Raw genomic sequence first — 13,554 nt, forward strand, 5'->3', positions numbered from 1 at the left:
GCCAAGGCAGGAGGCTCATAAGCTTAAGGGGCCAGCCTATATTCCACAGCAAGTTCCAGGCAAAACTGGGTGGTGTAGTATAACCTTGTCTCAAAAATATGGATGAATAAATGAACATCTTTACGAAAGTGGACTGTGGAATTACAGGAGGAGCCATCCCTCTGTAAGGAAGCAGGGCCTCACTAAAGATGCCAGCATCTTGATCTAGAACATTCCAGGGCACAGAACTATGAGTAATAAATACGTGTTGTTTATAAGCTAAGCCGCCTGTGGTAGTTTTGTTGCAGCAGCCAGAATGAGAGGAGGCCAAATTAATGCTGAGTATGAGACAGACAAGATGATGATTGAACAGTGGGAATAAGGCACACTTGTTTGTTGGTTTTGTATTTGAAACAAATCTAATATTGTTCAGAAAGAACACATATCTTCACCCAGAATATAATGTAACTTTATTACAAGAAAAAGATAGATGTGGAGAAACACAGACCAGGTGAATGTGATGTTACCCATTGGACCCATCATGACACTGTTCTAGGAAGAATCCAGAATGTTGACTGCCGCTGCCGCTTCCACCGCAGTTGGAAGAAAATAGGTCTGAAACAAGGTCTTACCTACATCTGCCTCTGAACACAGTGACTGCCAGATCTTCAAACATCAAGTTCAGCTTTGTCTGCCAACCTGTCTGACATGTCGGGACCCGTGCCAAGCAGGGCCAGAGTTTACACAGATGTTAACACGCACAGACCTCGAGAATACTGGGATTATGAGTCACATGTGGTGGAATGGGGAAATCAAGATGACTACCAGCTTGTTCGAAAATTAGGCAGGGGCAAATACAGTGAAGTGTTTGAAGCCATCAACATCACAAATAATGAAAAAGTTGTTGTTAAAATTCTCAAGCCAGTAAAAAAGAAGAAAATTAAGCGTGAAATAAAGATTTTGGAGAATTTGAGAGGTGGTCCCAACATCATCACACTTGCAGACATTGTAAAAGACCCTGTGTCACGAACCCCTGCCTTGGTTTTTGAACACGTAAACAACACAGACTTCAAGCAATTGTACCAGACGTTAACAGACTATGACATTCGATTTTACATGTATGAAATTCTAAAAGCATTGGATTATTGTCACAGCATGGGGATTATGCACAGAGATGTGAAACCCCATAATGTCATGATTGATCATGAGCACAGAAAGCTAAGGCTAATAGACTGGGGCTTAGCTGAATTTTACCATCCTGGCCAAGAATATAATGTTCGAGTTGCTTCCCGATACTTCAAAGGCCCAGAGCTACTTGTAGATTATCAGATGTATGATTATAGTTTGGATATGTGGAGCTTGGGTTGTATGCTGGCAAGTATGATCTTCCGGAAGGAGCCATTTTTCCATGGACATGACAATTATGATCAGTTGGTGAGGATAGCCAAGGTTCTGGGAACAGAAGATTTATATGACTATATTGACAAGTACAACATTGAATTAGATCCACGTTTCAATGATATCTTGGGCAGACACTCTCGTAAGCGATGGGAACGCTTTGTTCACAGTGAAAATCAACACCTTGTTAGCCCAGAGGCCTTGGATTTTCTGGACAAGCTCCTGCGATATAACCACCAGTCACGACTCACTGCAAGAGAGGCTATGGAGCATCTTTACTTATACACTGTTGTGAAAGACCAGGCTCGAATGAGTTCATCCAGCATGCCAGGGGGCATTACACCTGTCAGCAGCGCCAATATGATGTCAGGGATTTCTTCAGTGCCAACCCCTTCACCCCTTGGACCTCTGGCAGGCTCACCAGTGATTGCTGCTGCCAACTCCCTTGGGATGCCTGTTCCAGCTGCCGCTGGCGCTCAGCAGTAATGATCCCCATCTATCTCCTGATGCCTAAGCAGAGATGGGGAAGTCCACCCTCTCCTTGATGCAGCTTGCGCCTGGTTGGGAGGGGTGAGAAAACTTCAGAAGCACCGTGTCTGAACCGTTGCTTGTGGATTTAGTAGTTGAGTCATAAAAAATTATAATAGGCTGGAGAGATGGCTCAGAGGTTAAGAGCACTGGTTGCTCTTCCAGAGGTCCTGAGTTCAATCCCAGCAACCACATGGTGGCTCACAACCATCTGTACTGAGATCTGGCGCCCTCCTCTGGCGTGTGGGCATACATCGAGGCAGAATGTTGTATACATAATCAATAAATAAATCTTTAAAAAAAAATTATAATAGGCTGATTTCTTTTTTTTGTTTTGTTTTTGTTTTTTAAACTTGGACTTTTCATAACTCAGGGTATTCCCTGAAAAATTACCTGCAGATGGAATATTTCATGGACAACTTTTTTCTCCCTTTCCAAATTCAGTTCATCACCACTAAAGAAAAAGATAAACTGGCTTCAATCCCAGCTACTGTGTTTGGGTGGAGATTTCTTCCCCTTCCCACAATGCTCTCCCCACATTACTACACTCTTGGGGCGCAGATCTCATGCTCTTCCCCAGAGATTAGAAAGTGTAGCTTATCAAGGGAGGTGGGAAGGAAATAGTTAGGGAGGACCCAGTCTATCCTGAACATTGTTCTGCTGCTGGTCACTTCATCACCTTTCTTCAGGACTGAGTCCATGGGTTAGTCCAGCTCTGGTGGAGGTGGATCTGTCTTCGTTACATCAAGATGTTAAAAGTCTACCCGACTTGCAGACAGATCCTAAAGCTTCTTTTCTGATTGAATCATGTCTTGCTGACCTAACCCTAAATCGTTTTGATTTTAGTTGAGTTTAGATCTGTGATGCTTTCTCTCCTGGGCTCCTGCTTCGGTCGCTCCCTTTTCATCTCACATGCTGTGCTTCAAAGCTGGTAGGAGAGGGAAGGCAAACTCTTTTTCAGTTTTCTTTGACTTGGCCATTTTGAAGTCAGTTAGTTACGGGGCATAATTTATTGCTTTTTAAAAAAGAAATACTGTCCATGAAGTTTCATGCTAGTACTCTTAAGAGCTAACGGGTGATGTGGCCACACTGGGTTCATTTTAAGCTTTGTACTTTTCTCTCCTCCTACCTTCCCCTTTCTTCACATGCCATCTAGTGAGGAGACCTTGCTCTCAGAGTTGTAATTGTATCTGAGAGGCAGGAGCAGAGCCACCATCTCCAGTGAACCAGAAATGGTAGACCTGTAATTGTGGGAAACTATCAGTTCTCTTGTTATGGCCCTGCCACCCCTCACTGTGTGTATATATATAAAACTTTGTCCTTCATATGTGAAAGATCCAGTGTTGGAATTCTATGGTGTAAATAAACGTTTGGTTTTATTTATCAAAAAAAAAAAAAAAGAATCCAGAATGTTAACGGTGTCAAGTATCTAGACATGCCCTAACCCTGGTGCCTACTCTGGTTCCAGAGAAAGATGAGTGTTCTCTGAAGAATCAACTCAGTGAGTATGGGAGACTCAGTAAGAATAATGCACAAAGACATTGATGACCCAAAGGAAAAGATATTTAGTCCATAAGAAAAGGGCTTAGTGGTTTTCAATAGTGGTTAAAGGACTCTCAGGTAGAAAAGGATTCCAATGTAATCTTTCAAAGCCCAGAGGGCAAACTTAAATGAAATTGGTGGATGTGTCAAAGAGCTGGGTTTCAGTACAATGTAGAGAGGTACTTCCTCACAACCGAAGTTGTTCTAATAGCTAAACGAGAAAGTGGGCTTGAAGCAGTCTGAGGAGAGCTGAGTGGGCTCTGCTGAAGCTCACTAAGGGATTTTCATCACGCTAAGGATGCTTGCTGGTTTCGGTGACCACAGAAGTTACTTTCGATTTCCAATTATCTGCCTAGAAAATGGCACGGCTCGGGAGAAAGCGAAACATTCCTGTTTTCCCATAAGGACGTAAAGCGCTTTTAACCTAAAGTGGGATTAGATGGGCATGAAATATTTACGATGAGAGATGAGTGGCGCCTGCAGTAAGTTCTCCCACCGGATTCATTTGGGACTAGGTGGGTATCGGGGAAACCCTCATGCGCAAGAGGGAGCTTATTTAGCTTTGAACACGAGTTAGTGGGAAGGTGGGTATGGTGATCACAGCCTAAGGAGACAATAACAGAAGTTGCCTCTTTCTCGGCTCTACCCAGAGACTGTTATTACTTGCTAGCATTTTGTCCTCTAAGTATGTCTACAGTTTCCCTCCTCAGAAGATGGGAATCTTGTAGTGTCGGGTAGGGGCATTCTTTACTCCTCCAAGTCCCACACTCGCTTGTTATTGTAGCACTGGAAGGCTTTGAAGTGCCTGGGAAACTCCTAAGAATGAGCTCCAAGCCCATGGGCTAACTTTCTTTGTCTCTTCCAGATATCAACTATGGGACTTTTATTTCGTTTTAGGTTTTGTTTCTACTGTTTTGCTTTGCTTGAGTTGGGCTCTCACTATGTGAAGCCCAGGCTAGCCTGGAACTCACTTTATAGCTCAGGCTAATCTGAAATTTGTGCTCTTCCTGCCTCCATTCCTAAAGTGCTAGAATAACAATTGTGTACCACCATGCTTGCTAGTTCTAATGCTTGAGATACCAGCAATACACAGAGGCTAGCCCGTTTCTACCTCAAGCTCCTGTTCACACCTGCGTGCTATACATCTTCTCTTTAACACTTGCTCTTCCTGTTGAATTAGATCCAGAACAGAACCAGTTTTCCCCCTGACAACCCTTAAGTGATTCCTGCTGCCTCAGTTTCCCATCCACATTAAGAAAACATTTCCTACCCAGCTACACAGGTGAAAATCCCAAACTGTAATCTCATTTCATTTCCTATTTATAGAAACAATTCAAATGTCTTCAGTAATCTCAAAGATAAAGACCACACCAAGATAGCTCACACCAAGAGAGTTATTGGCACATGAAGACTCCTAGAGAGGGTGAATGGGTACATGGCCCATGTCCCAGTGACTAGGGACATACCACTGCCTACATGGTGACCCTGGTTGAACGCAGTGGATATGGAAGTGGAAGGGGGACTTGTTAAGGAAAAGGGAGTGACTTGTGAAGGAGAACATGAATAAGAGAGAATAAGAGGGGAATTTTTATTAGAATGCATTACATACACCTATACAATTGTCAAAAAGAAGTTTTTTTTGTAAAAGATAGTTCAATTCTACCCCATCTGCTGCCTTTTAGCCTAAGCCGCCATCATTTCTTAACTCAAATCAATCCTTAAATGGCATAACTAGTCTTCCAATGACCATCTTAACTAATTAATTAACCACCTTAATACATTCTTGTTAAAATGCATCCCTGGGAAGTCAGCTTTCTGTCATTGCAATAAATACTCTAAGGCAATCAACTTATAGAAAGGGAGATTTCCTCGGTTCCACGTTTTAGAAGCTCCAGGCCACACATAGCTGGTGCTTCTTTGTGCTCAGGACTGCAAGAGAACACATCTTGGCAGAAGATTGCGGCAATGTAACCACTCACCTGATGCCATGAACAAACAGGAAAGATCTTGAAGACCATCATCCCCTTCTGGGATATATTCTCAGTGATCTGACGACTTCACACGAATCTCCTCCTCTTATTTCTTGGTATAACTCTCAATAATGTCAAAATTTGAGGGTCAAAGCTTTAGCAGATTGACCCTTCAAGAACATTCTAGGCCCAAGATGTAGCAACTTCCTTTAGGGCAAGGAGTAGGACACCACTCTCTTAGAGAAGCCATTTCAGAGAACAGGAAGACAGTGGAAGGAAGGCAGTCTACCATGGAAGCCAGAGGATAAGTCGAGCAGTGAACATGATAAATCTGCTTCACTGCAGTCTTTTAGTAAAAATAATTAAAATGTTGATCCGTTCAGTGTAGTGTATAGCAAATCAAACCTGTGCATACGCCAACATCACCACGTAAAGGTTATCTCAAGAATTCAAAGATAACATGAGAAAGTCCTTCACCATAACATACCAGTAAATATATTTATTCAGATGCAGGAAGAGTATACAGCAAATTACAATCCTGTGGCATGCTCAGGGCTTTGGGAAAAAAGACACTCAAAGACCCAAGAAACAAAAGCCTCGCTGTCATTTCCCTGAGTTTTGTCTGCTCCCCTTCTTCCCCCAAGACAGTCAGAGAAACCAGGCCTCTCTTCCTTGAAGCCTGGAGATATTATTCCAACTCTCCCTACCTTTCTGTGTAAGAGCTGGCCACAAGAAATTCTCTGACCTGCCTTGTTCAGTAGTAGAACATAGACCAAGTTCCCCCAAAGATCCTGTTCCCTATACCTGTGAAGAAGGGGAACTGTCCAGAGGGACAAGAAGTCTAGACAGACAGCTTCTCTTCAACCAACTGCATTAGCTCCTGCCTCCATTTCTATAAAACCATTCTCTACCTAATCTGGTCATAAAAATGGAAATTTTTCCCTGAGTCTGCATCCCCGGTTAGCATGGTTGGCATGTTAACCATGACTCTTATGAGAGGTGATAAAGACATTGAGAGTGGAAAGAGCAGGTAATCTTCTCAAGAGATGGATAAGTCATTCAGGACAGGCAAGCTATGCTGTGGTGACTAACCCTCAAACCTCAGTAGCTTGATATAAGAACTTTTTCATCTCAACAAGCTCTCAGGGAGCTGGGAATGTGGCTTAGGTGTTACAGTGCTTGCCTACCATGTACAAAACCCTGAGCTTAGTCCTCAGTATGTGATAAAGAAACAATCAGGTTAGTAAAGGCACATTGAAAACAGATTAGATTTCGGCATATCTGTACACACACGTAACACTGTCATGTGAGAGGCTAAGGCAGGAGGATCATGGGTTTGAGGCCTGCCTAGGCTTGTTTAAGGCCAGCCTAGACAACTTTGGGAGAAATTGTTTCAAATGGGGAAAAAGTAAGAAAAGAAGGAAAGGAAGGAAGGAAGGAAAGCTGTTCTAAGTCACTGTTGTGACCACGTTCATGGAGACTCATGGTACTGAGCGTTCTCTCCTCAGATCCTTCTGTAAAGAGTGACATGGCCCAGAAATGTCCTCTACAGCCACTCATAATAAATCTAATTTCCCATTTCCAGAGAGGCAGACTCTATTCTAGAAAATTCAGTTATTGAGGAATTTATCTTAAGACCTTATAAGGAAAAGCAAGCACTTTGAAATATATATGCACATATATACATATATGCATAATGTGTATATATATGTGTATGTGTACATATATACATTATGTATATATGTGTGTGTATATAGGGGAGAGGGAGACAGAGAAGGAGAGAGAGGGAGAGAGATGGAGGGGGAGAGAGAGACAGAGACAGAGAGAAAGACAGAAAGAGAGACAGAGAGAGAGCCAGGAGGGGCCTAAGGTCTCCTAGATCAGAGACATCTGATTTCAATTTCCTGAAATCCTAAGAGCTGACTCTTGAGAACTGCCTGCTCAAGGGAGTGTAAGTGTGCAAGAGGAAGCAAAACCAAGATTTAATCCCACCCTCCAATGTTAGAGCTGCATGACTTTCCCTCACTGGTCTCAGCAGCATCACTGAAAGTAGATGAAGATAATCAAACCTACCCCAGGAGAATGATGGGCTCAAACAGACAACAAAGGCTTTCATGACCTGACTTGTGAGAGGACTCCATGGAGGTTCAGCTCTCTTCTGCCTCTCTTGATAAAATAGCTTCAGGCATTCCTGAAGGAAAACCTATATCATAACAAGAAAAAAGAAAGAAAAAACATGGTAGCCAGAAATGGTGAGTATCGGTAATTAGTAGTATGTCTTCTGTTAGCCTAGCTGAGTGGCAGGCATCTACAACCCCAGCCTAAGCAGCTGAAGCCAGAAGATAGCAAGATTGATTTCTGCCTGAGATACACAGTGAAATTCTGTCTCAAAGCAATAAAAAAGAAAAGAAAGAAAAAAAAATGGAGCTTATTGGTGGTGCTAGCAATGCACAGATGATACCAGTGACATTTATAGAGTTCTTTGGCCTCCTTAGGAGAAAGAAATTAAATAAATACAAGCAAAGTTCTAGTCACGTCATTTGTCAGTGGAAATGCCAAGCTGAGCCACCTTGGAGCTGCATAATGTATTCTTATCTTTCTTTCTTTGTCCTATCCCCAGGAGATTCCCAAGGTCAATGTTTAGTAAGACCTTTCCTGTCACTAAAAATAATGATGGGACGCCACTCAGAACAACCTGCACTAACAAGGTGAGAGAGCCCGCACGGACAGAGAGCACTAGCTGCTCCCAGGAGCAGATTTGAAGAGGCAGCGGTGTGCTCTGAGAGAAAACTTTGCTTCAAGAGCATGGCCACAGTAGCGGGCTCATGGGTTGGATTTAATTATGTTATAATGCCGCTACCTTATTCATTTCTCTAATGTATCGCCGAGAACATCAGAGCCATTTAGGAATCTGCAGAGCCCTTTAGTGATCTTGAGGTGATTAATGTCCATTGGCATTGAGAGGTGGTTGGGAGTGAATGAGAACGCACCTTGCAGCACTCTAGATGAAAGGGCCAAGGTCTTTACCCCGGAAAGAAAAGCCCTCAAAGGCCTGTGTTTATCATCTCATTCCCAGCATAGCAGAGACAAGGGCCAAACCACTGACCACTGCGCCTGGATCAGTGTTCTGAACGGTGTTCCAGATCCTTCCACTGCTGTGTGTTTCCTTGAGACATTTGACTTTCTGGGAACCACTGCCCAAATCTCTACTTAAACTGTTTTCTTCTAAGGGATGTGACGGGGATGAATTTAATATCAACAGCCCAGTATGATTGACAGGCTCATGTTCTCCCAGCACTAGGGACGCTGGCGTAGAAAGACCAACTGAACATAGGAGCTCAGGGCCAGCCTGAGCAACAGAAAAAATAACTGTATTGATTTTTTTTTTTAGAAAATTAGTATCTTTAAATTATAGCTAGCAATTACAAAATATGAAGCATAGATAATTGTAAATTTATACTAAATAAGAGAAGAGAGACATAATACTGCAGAAAATTCAAGGAGAGTTTTCAAAACAAAAAGAGGCAAACATTCTACCAGTATCCTTCATAAAAAACATGGAAATAAAACATCTCTAATGACAGAAATTATTATATGGCAGGCATGGTGGCTTACACTGGTAACCCTGGCTACTTGGGAGGCTGACACTCCTGCTATTTCCAATAAAGTTAACTTGGAAGGATGGAGCTAGCTACTAACTGACCAAAATTAGCCGTAGAGATTTTGGAGGACCAAGGACATATTAGAGAGACACAGGAAGTAGTAAGGAAGGGTTTAGAAAGATACTTGTCTCTTTTGGATCAAGGAAAGAGAGAGACAGGATGGTCCCTGGTCACTTCTCTGCCACTTATGATCATTCAGGTTCTGAACCCCCATATCTGACTCTGGAGTTTTTATTGATAAAGAATAGTTAGATAAACACTTCAACTGAGTCTTTACCATGTGGGCCTTTAAGGGACCCTCACCCAAACTGGAGCACTGTTTACCATAAAAGCTCGTTATCACAGCGCTCAGGGAAGAGTCATCGATAGAAGACCCTGGAATTAGTGAGCACACTAACGAAGCTGACTCGTTCCTTCCCTGAAGAAGTGTTCTACTGCCACCCTCCAAGTCACCTGGACTCATCAAGATCAAGTCATTAGGATTTCCCGTCTGATGCTTTGGGATATCTTATGGTACCTTTCCTGGAATCTGTTTGTTTCCAACGCGGATCTCCCTAAGTGGTCCAGATGGGTCCTTGAAACTGAATCTCTTTATCTCTCAGATTTGGAGATTACAGGTATGTGCAGCCATCCCTGACAATCATTGTTGTCTTTAAGGTGAATTTACAGTCTAAGGAAAAAGATTGAGGTTAGCGGAGGAGCACGCCCTTCATTTTGTGCCGAGACAATTGAAGGTATTTTACTGTAGCCGATTCTTTACCTCACCTTTTCTCTCTTGTCTTGGAACAATTTTTCCCTGGGTTTGGAATTTGAAATCTGCAATGAGTTTTCTTATGTTTTAAGGTCACCACTTCACATTCATGCTCAAGTTACAGTATATTTGTGATTTATGGATCCTTAAGAAAAAGCAAAGGTTCTGGTAATGCTGTTCTAAGACAACACTTTTTTCTTCTAATGGTGACAGCCTGGATCACTATGGCTTTGTAGGTGGAAGTGGCTTACAGCAGGGCTGTAGTTCTTACAACCATCATTCAGTACCAATAAAAGTGTAAAATATTTATTAAAAACTGCAAAATTGTCAAAGGAACAAGGATGAAAATGGACACACTATGGACAGTAAGAACCTGCTGGAGGGTAGGCTAGAGCTTGGCTGCTACTCTGGAGAAGAAGGCATTTGTGAAGTCTACCTGCATGCTTCAACTGCAGTATCTGAATATTCCCTGGCCAGGTCAGACCCCGGACAGAAGCCAGAAGAGACCATGATGCTCTCACAGAAGAAACAGAATTAGATTCACAAAGAGTCAAGATGCCAAAGAAGCGTGGATGGAGAGGGGAAGCACTGGAGAACCTCTTCCCCTCTAGAAACTTTGCTGTTCTGAGGCAGAATGGCTTAGGGGCTATGACTCTCACCTTGCCATCCAAATATTTCTACCCTCAGCCATGATCCTGGGTCCGTGGCTGTAAGTCTCAGCAGAGCTCTGTGAATGTACCCTCTTCAATCCCACTGTGAAAAGAATTAGAGTTTAGAACGGGCCATGGATGGATGCCACAGTAACTATGCTCAGGTCTCAGAAGAAAGCACTAACATTCAACATCTTGGGCTCTGAGGTGGACAAAAGACAGATGGAGCCTTTCACAGCAATGCATATATGAGGTTGTTGATAACAAAATTCCTCACTAAGAAAAGACATATTAAAATAAAGAAGTAAAGCAGCCTACATCAGCACAGGCTCTGGAGTGTCGTCCCAAGTGGTATCTACACACCCAGAAAAGAAAAGCCGATGATCTCCATGACATAATAGCTACAGGTTCTAACTATACATAGTCCATGTACAATGTCCATCTAAAAAAATTCCTCCTCAGCCACACCAAAAATGAGGAACACATGACTGTAAGCCAATATGAAGGACAACAGAACGTGAGCAGACCCCAAAGCAGCATCATGAGTTAACAAATACAATTTTTAAAGTCACCATGTGCATGACGATAGAGGTGAAGACAGAGAAAATGGATTGAGACTGGTGACTTTGGCCAGAGAATTGTAATTTACTTAAAAATGTAATTCTGTAATAGTATAACAGCTGAAACAAGAAGTTAAACATAAATGCTAACAGAAATTCCTCTCTTCCTTCCTCCTCCCTTTTTCCCTTCCTTCCTTTCTTCCTTTCTTTTCTCTTTCCTGTCTCTGATATCTTTCTTTGGCAGTGGTAGGGATTAAACATTGGACCATGAAGACACTAGGCTTAAAAATTGTGCCCAGGCTTGGGATTTTGAGACAAGGTCTGACTATATAGCCCAGGCTGGTCTTGAAGCCATGGCAATCCTCTACCTCCACTTCCTAGAGCTAAAATTTCAGGCATGTGCCACCATAACTAACTAGCAATCTTGATGTAAAAGGAAATAAAATCACAGAACTGGAAGCTACACCAACAAAAGAATCAAACAGGAACCCTGAGACTAAAAGCGAACAGAAATTTAGAAAATCGAGAGGGCTCTGTGGGGTGAGGCAATGGCTCCTGAGGTAGAGATGAGAAGAGAGTGGGATTTTAAGCCCTACATGGAAAAATACATGAGTGGTTTCCTGAACTAATCAAAGATATCAGCTTACTGATCAACCACCAACTTAGAACGCTATACCTGAGAAGTCTCTCAAAAATAAAGGAGAAAATAGAAAATGACCCACAGCTGGGATTCCAGCATCTGGAGGTTAAGAGAGGAGACTCGAATTTGAAGACAATTTTGCACTGCACAGCAAGAGCCTGCCTCCAGAAACAAAAACAAAGAGGAAAAAATTGATTGGAGACAAAATGAGACATTCTTCTCTCAATGGAAGAAGTATCAAAAGAAAAGGTAGTATAGCTATGTTAATATTTAAAAAATAGTGCCCTTTAAGTAAAGAATATGTCTAGGAATGAAGATGTCTTTTTTTTTTTTCAGGCTCTGAAAAGAGGATTCGGTGATAAAGACTGGGTGTTACTCTTTCAGAGGACCCAAGCTTGGTCCCCAGTACCCAGGTAGAGCTGCTCTCCACCACCTGTAGCTCAGGGGATCTTCTGATCTCTCTGTATCCATGTGGCTCACACACACATACATACACACATATACTCACACACACACTCACACACCCATGGACACTCACACATGCACATGCACACATACACACATGCATACGCACACAGGCACTCACACACATATACACACACACACATGCACATGCAGACACACTCACACATTTTTAAAAGATAAGAATAATGATCATATGATATAATAAATATATAAATAAAATAAATATATTGAATTTCTTCTTCAGAAGCTGTGCAGGAGACAAGAGACTACAGAGACATTTTAAAGTATATAATGATAATAAAATTCTTCAACCTAGAATTCCTTATTCAACAAACTGATCCTTCAAAGTGAGAGAAATAAGGCCCTTTTCAGACAGTTTCTGAGGGAAATTTTCACTAGTACACTTTTCTTGAAGAAAGCAGTGGGAAAAAACTCATTCAGGTAAAAAATAAAATTATATAACTCAAACACTTGGGCTTGCATACAGAGAGAGGTGTTACAGAGAAAGTAGATGGAGGTTAAGTAACATCCTCTCACTGTCTTGTTCTTAGCTTATCTGACTGACGTTAACAGTCCGCTGAAAGTAATAACAACAGCGATGACTGTAGCTCATGAGTAAGGAAAATTTAAGGTTGCAAAATGAGAAGGAGAAATACCGCACAGGCTTGAACTATTGGGCAGTGCTACAGTGTTGCTTGAAAGTGTATTGGGTGGTCTGTGCTACAGCTCAGCCACAGGGAGTTCTCAGAAGACCAGGAGTTCAAGGTCATTCCTGTCGACACTGTGAATTCAAGATTTTACACAAAACAAAGTGCTCTTAGATTAGATGTAAAGTTAAATTGCACATTGTAAAGCAGCCATTGGAGGCAATTTGAGGAGAAATATGATGATAAGCTAAGAGAAGAGGGAAAATTGAATCACTTAAAATACTAAGCTAGAGTGGGGGGAGGGGGAAGGAAATGGGAGGCTGGGAGGAGGCAGAAACTTTTTTTCTTATTCTCAATAAAAAAAATAAATAAATAAAAACTTCTAAATAAAAAAAAATACTAAGCTAAAGGCAGAGACAGCAAGAGAGAGGATGACAAAAATGACAAAGATAAGGACAATGAATACAATCACAAAGATGGAAGACCTTACTCTGACTACACACAACAATCTCCTGGAATGTGACTGTTCTACATATACCAATTCATAGACTTCCATAGAAGCCGGTGGTAGAGCGCAGGCTTAATGGGAATGGGGCCTTGGCTTTGATGGCCCTACCACAGACTATTAAAAGAGATTGAAAAATAAAGACTATGAGAATAGATTAGGAAAAGACCCATGCAAATGTGTTCTACAAGCCTAATTTACATATGATTATGTAGATGGAGAAAAAGTGAAAGGATGAGGCGGGGGGGGGGGGGGGC

The 13,554-nt window shown here is 42.0% G+C and overlaps 1 protein-coding gene across 1 annotated transcript; it reads left to right on the forward strand.

Annotated features, from left to right (window-relative positions):
- Positions 1-523: 523 nt before the first annotated feature.
- LOC126502100 (casein kinase II subunit alpha-like) lies at positions 524-2,023 on the forward strand. The gene is given in 2 exon segments (XM_050142902.1): positions 524-1,818; positions 1,820-2,023. Coding segments are annotated over 2 exon segments (1,203 nt in total). The 5' UTR covers positions 524-687; the 3' UTR covers positions 1,892-2,023.
- Positions 2,024-13,554: the final 11,531 nt, after the last annotated feature.

The sequence above is a fragment of the Alexandromys fortis genome, unplaced genomic scaffold, assembly GCF_014885135.2.
Source record: "Alexandromys fortis isolate MF-2015 unplaced genomic scaffold, M_Fortis_MF-2015_v1.1 scaffold_51, whole genome shotgun sequence".
NCBI classification, from domain to species: domain Eukaryota; kingdom Metazoa; phylum Chordata; class Mammalia; order Rodentia; family Cricetidae; genus Alexandromys; species Alexandromys fortis.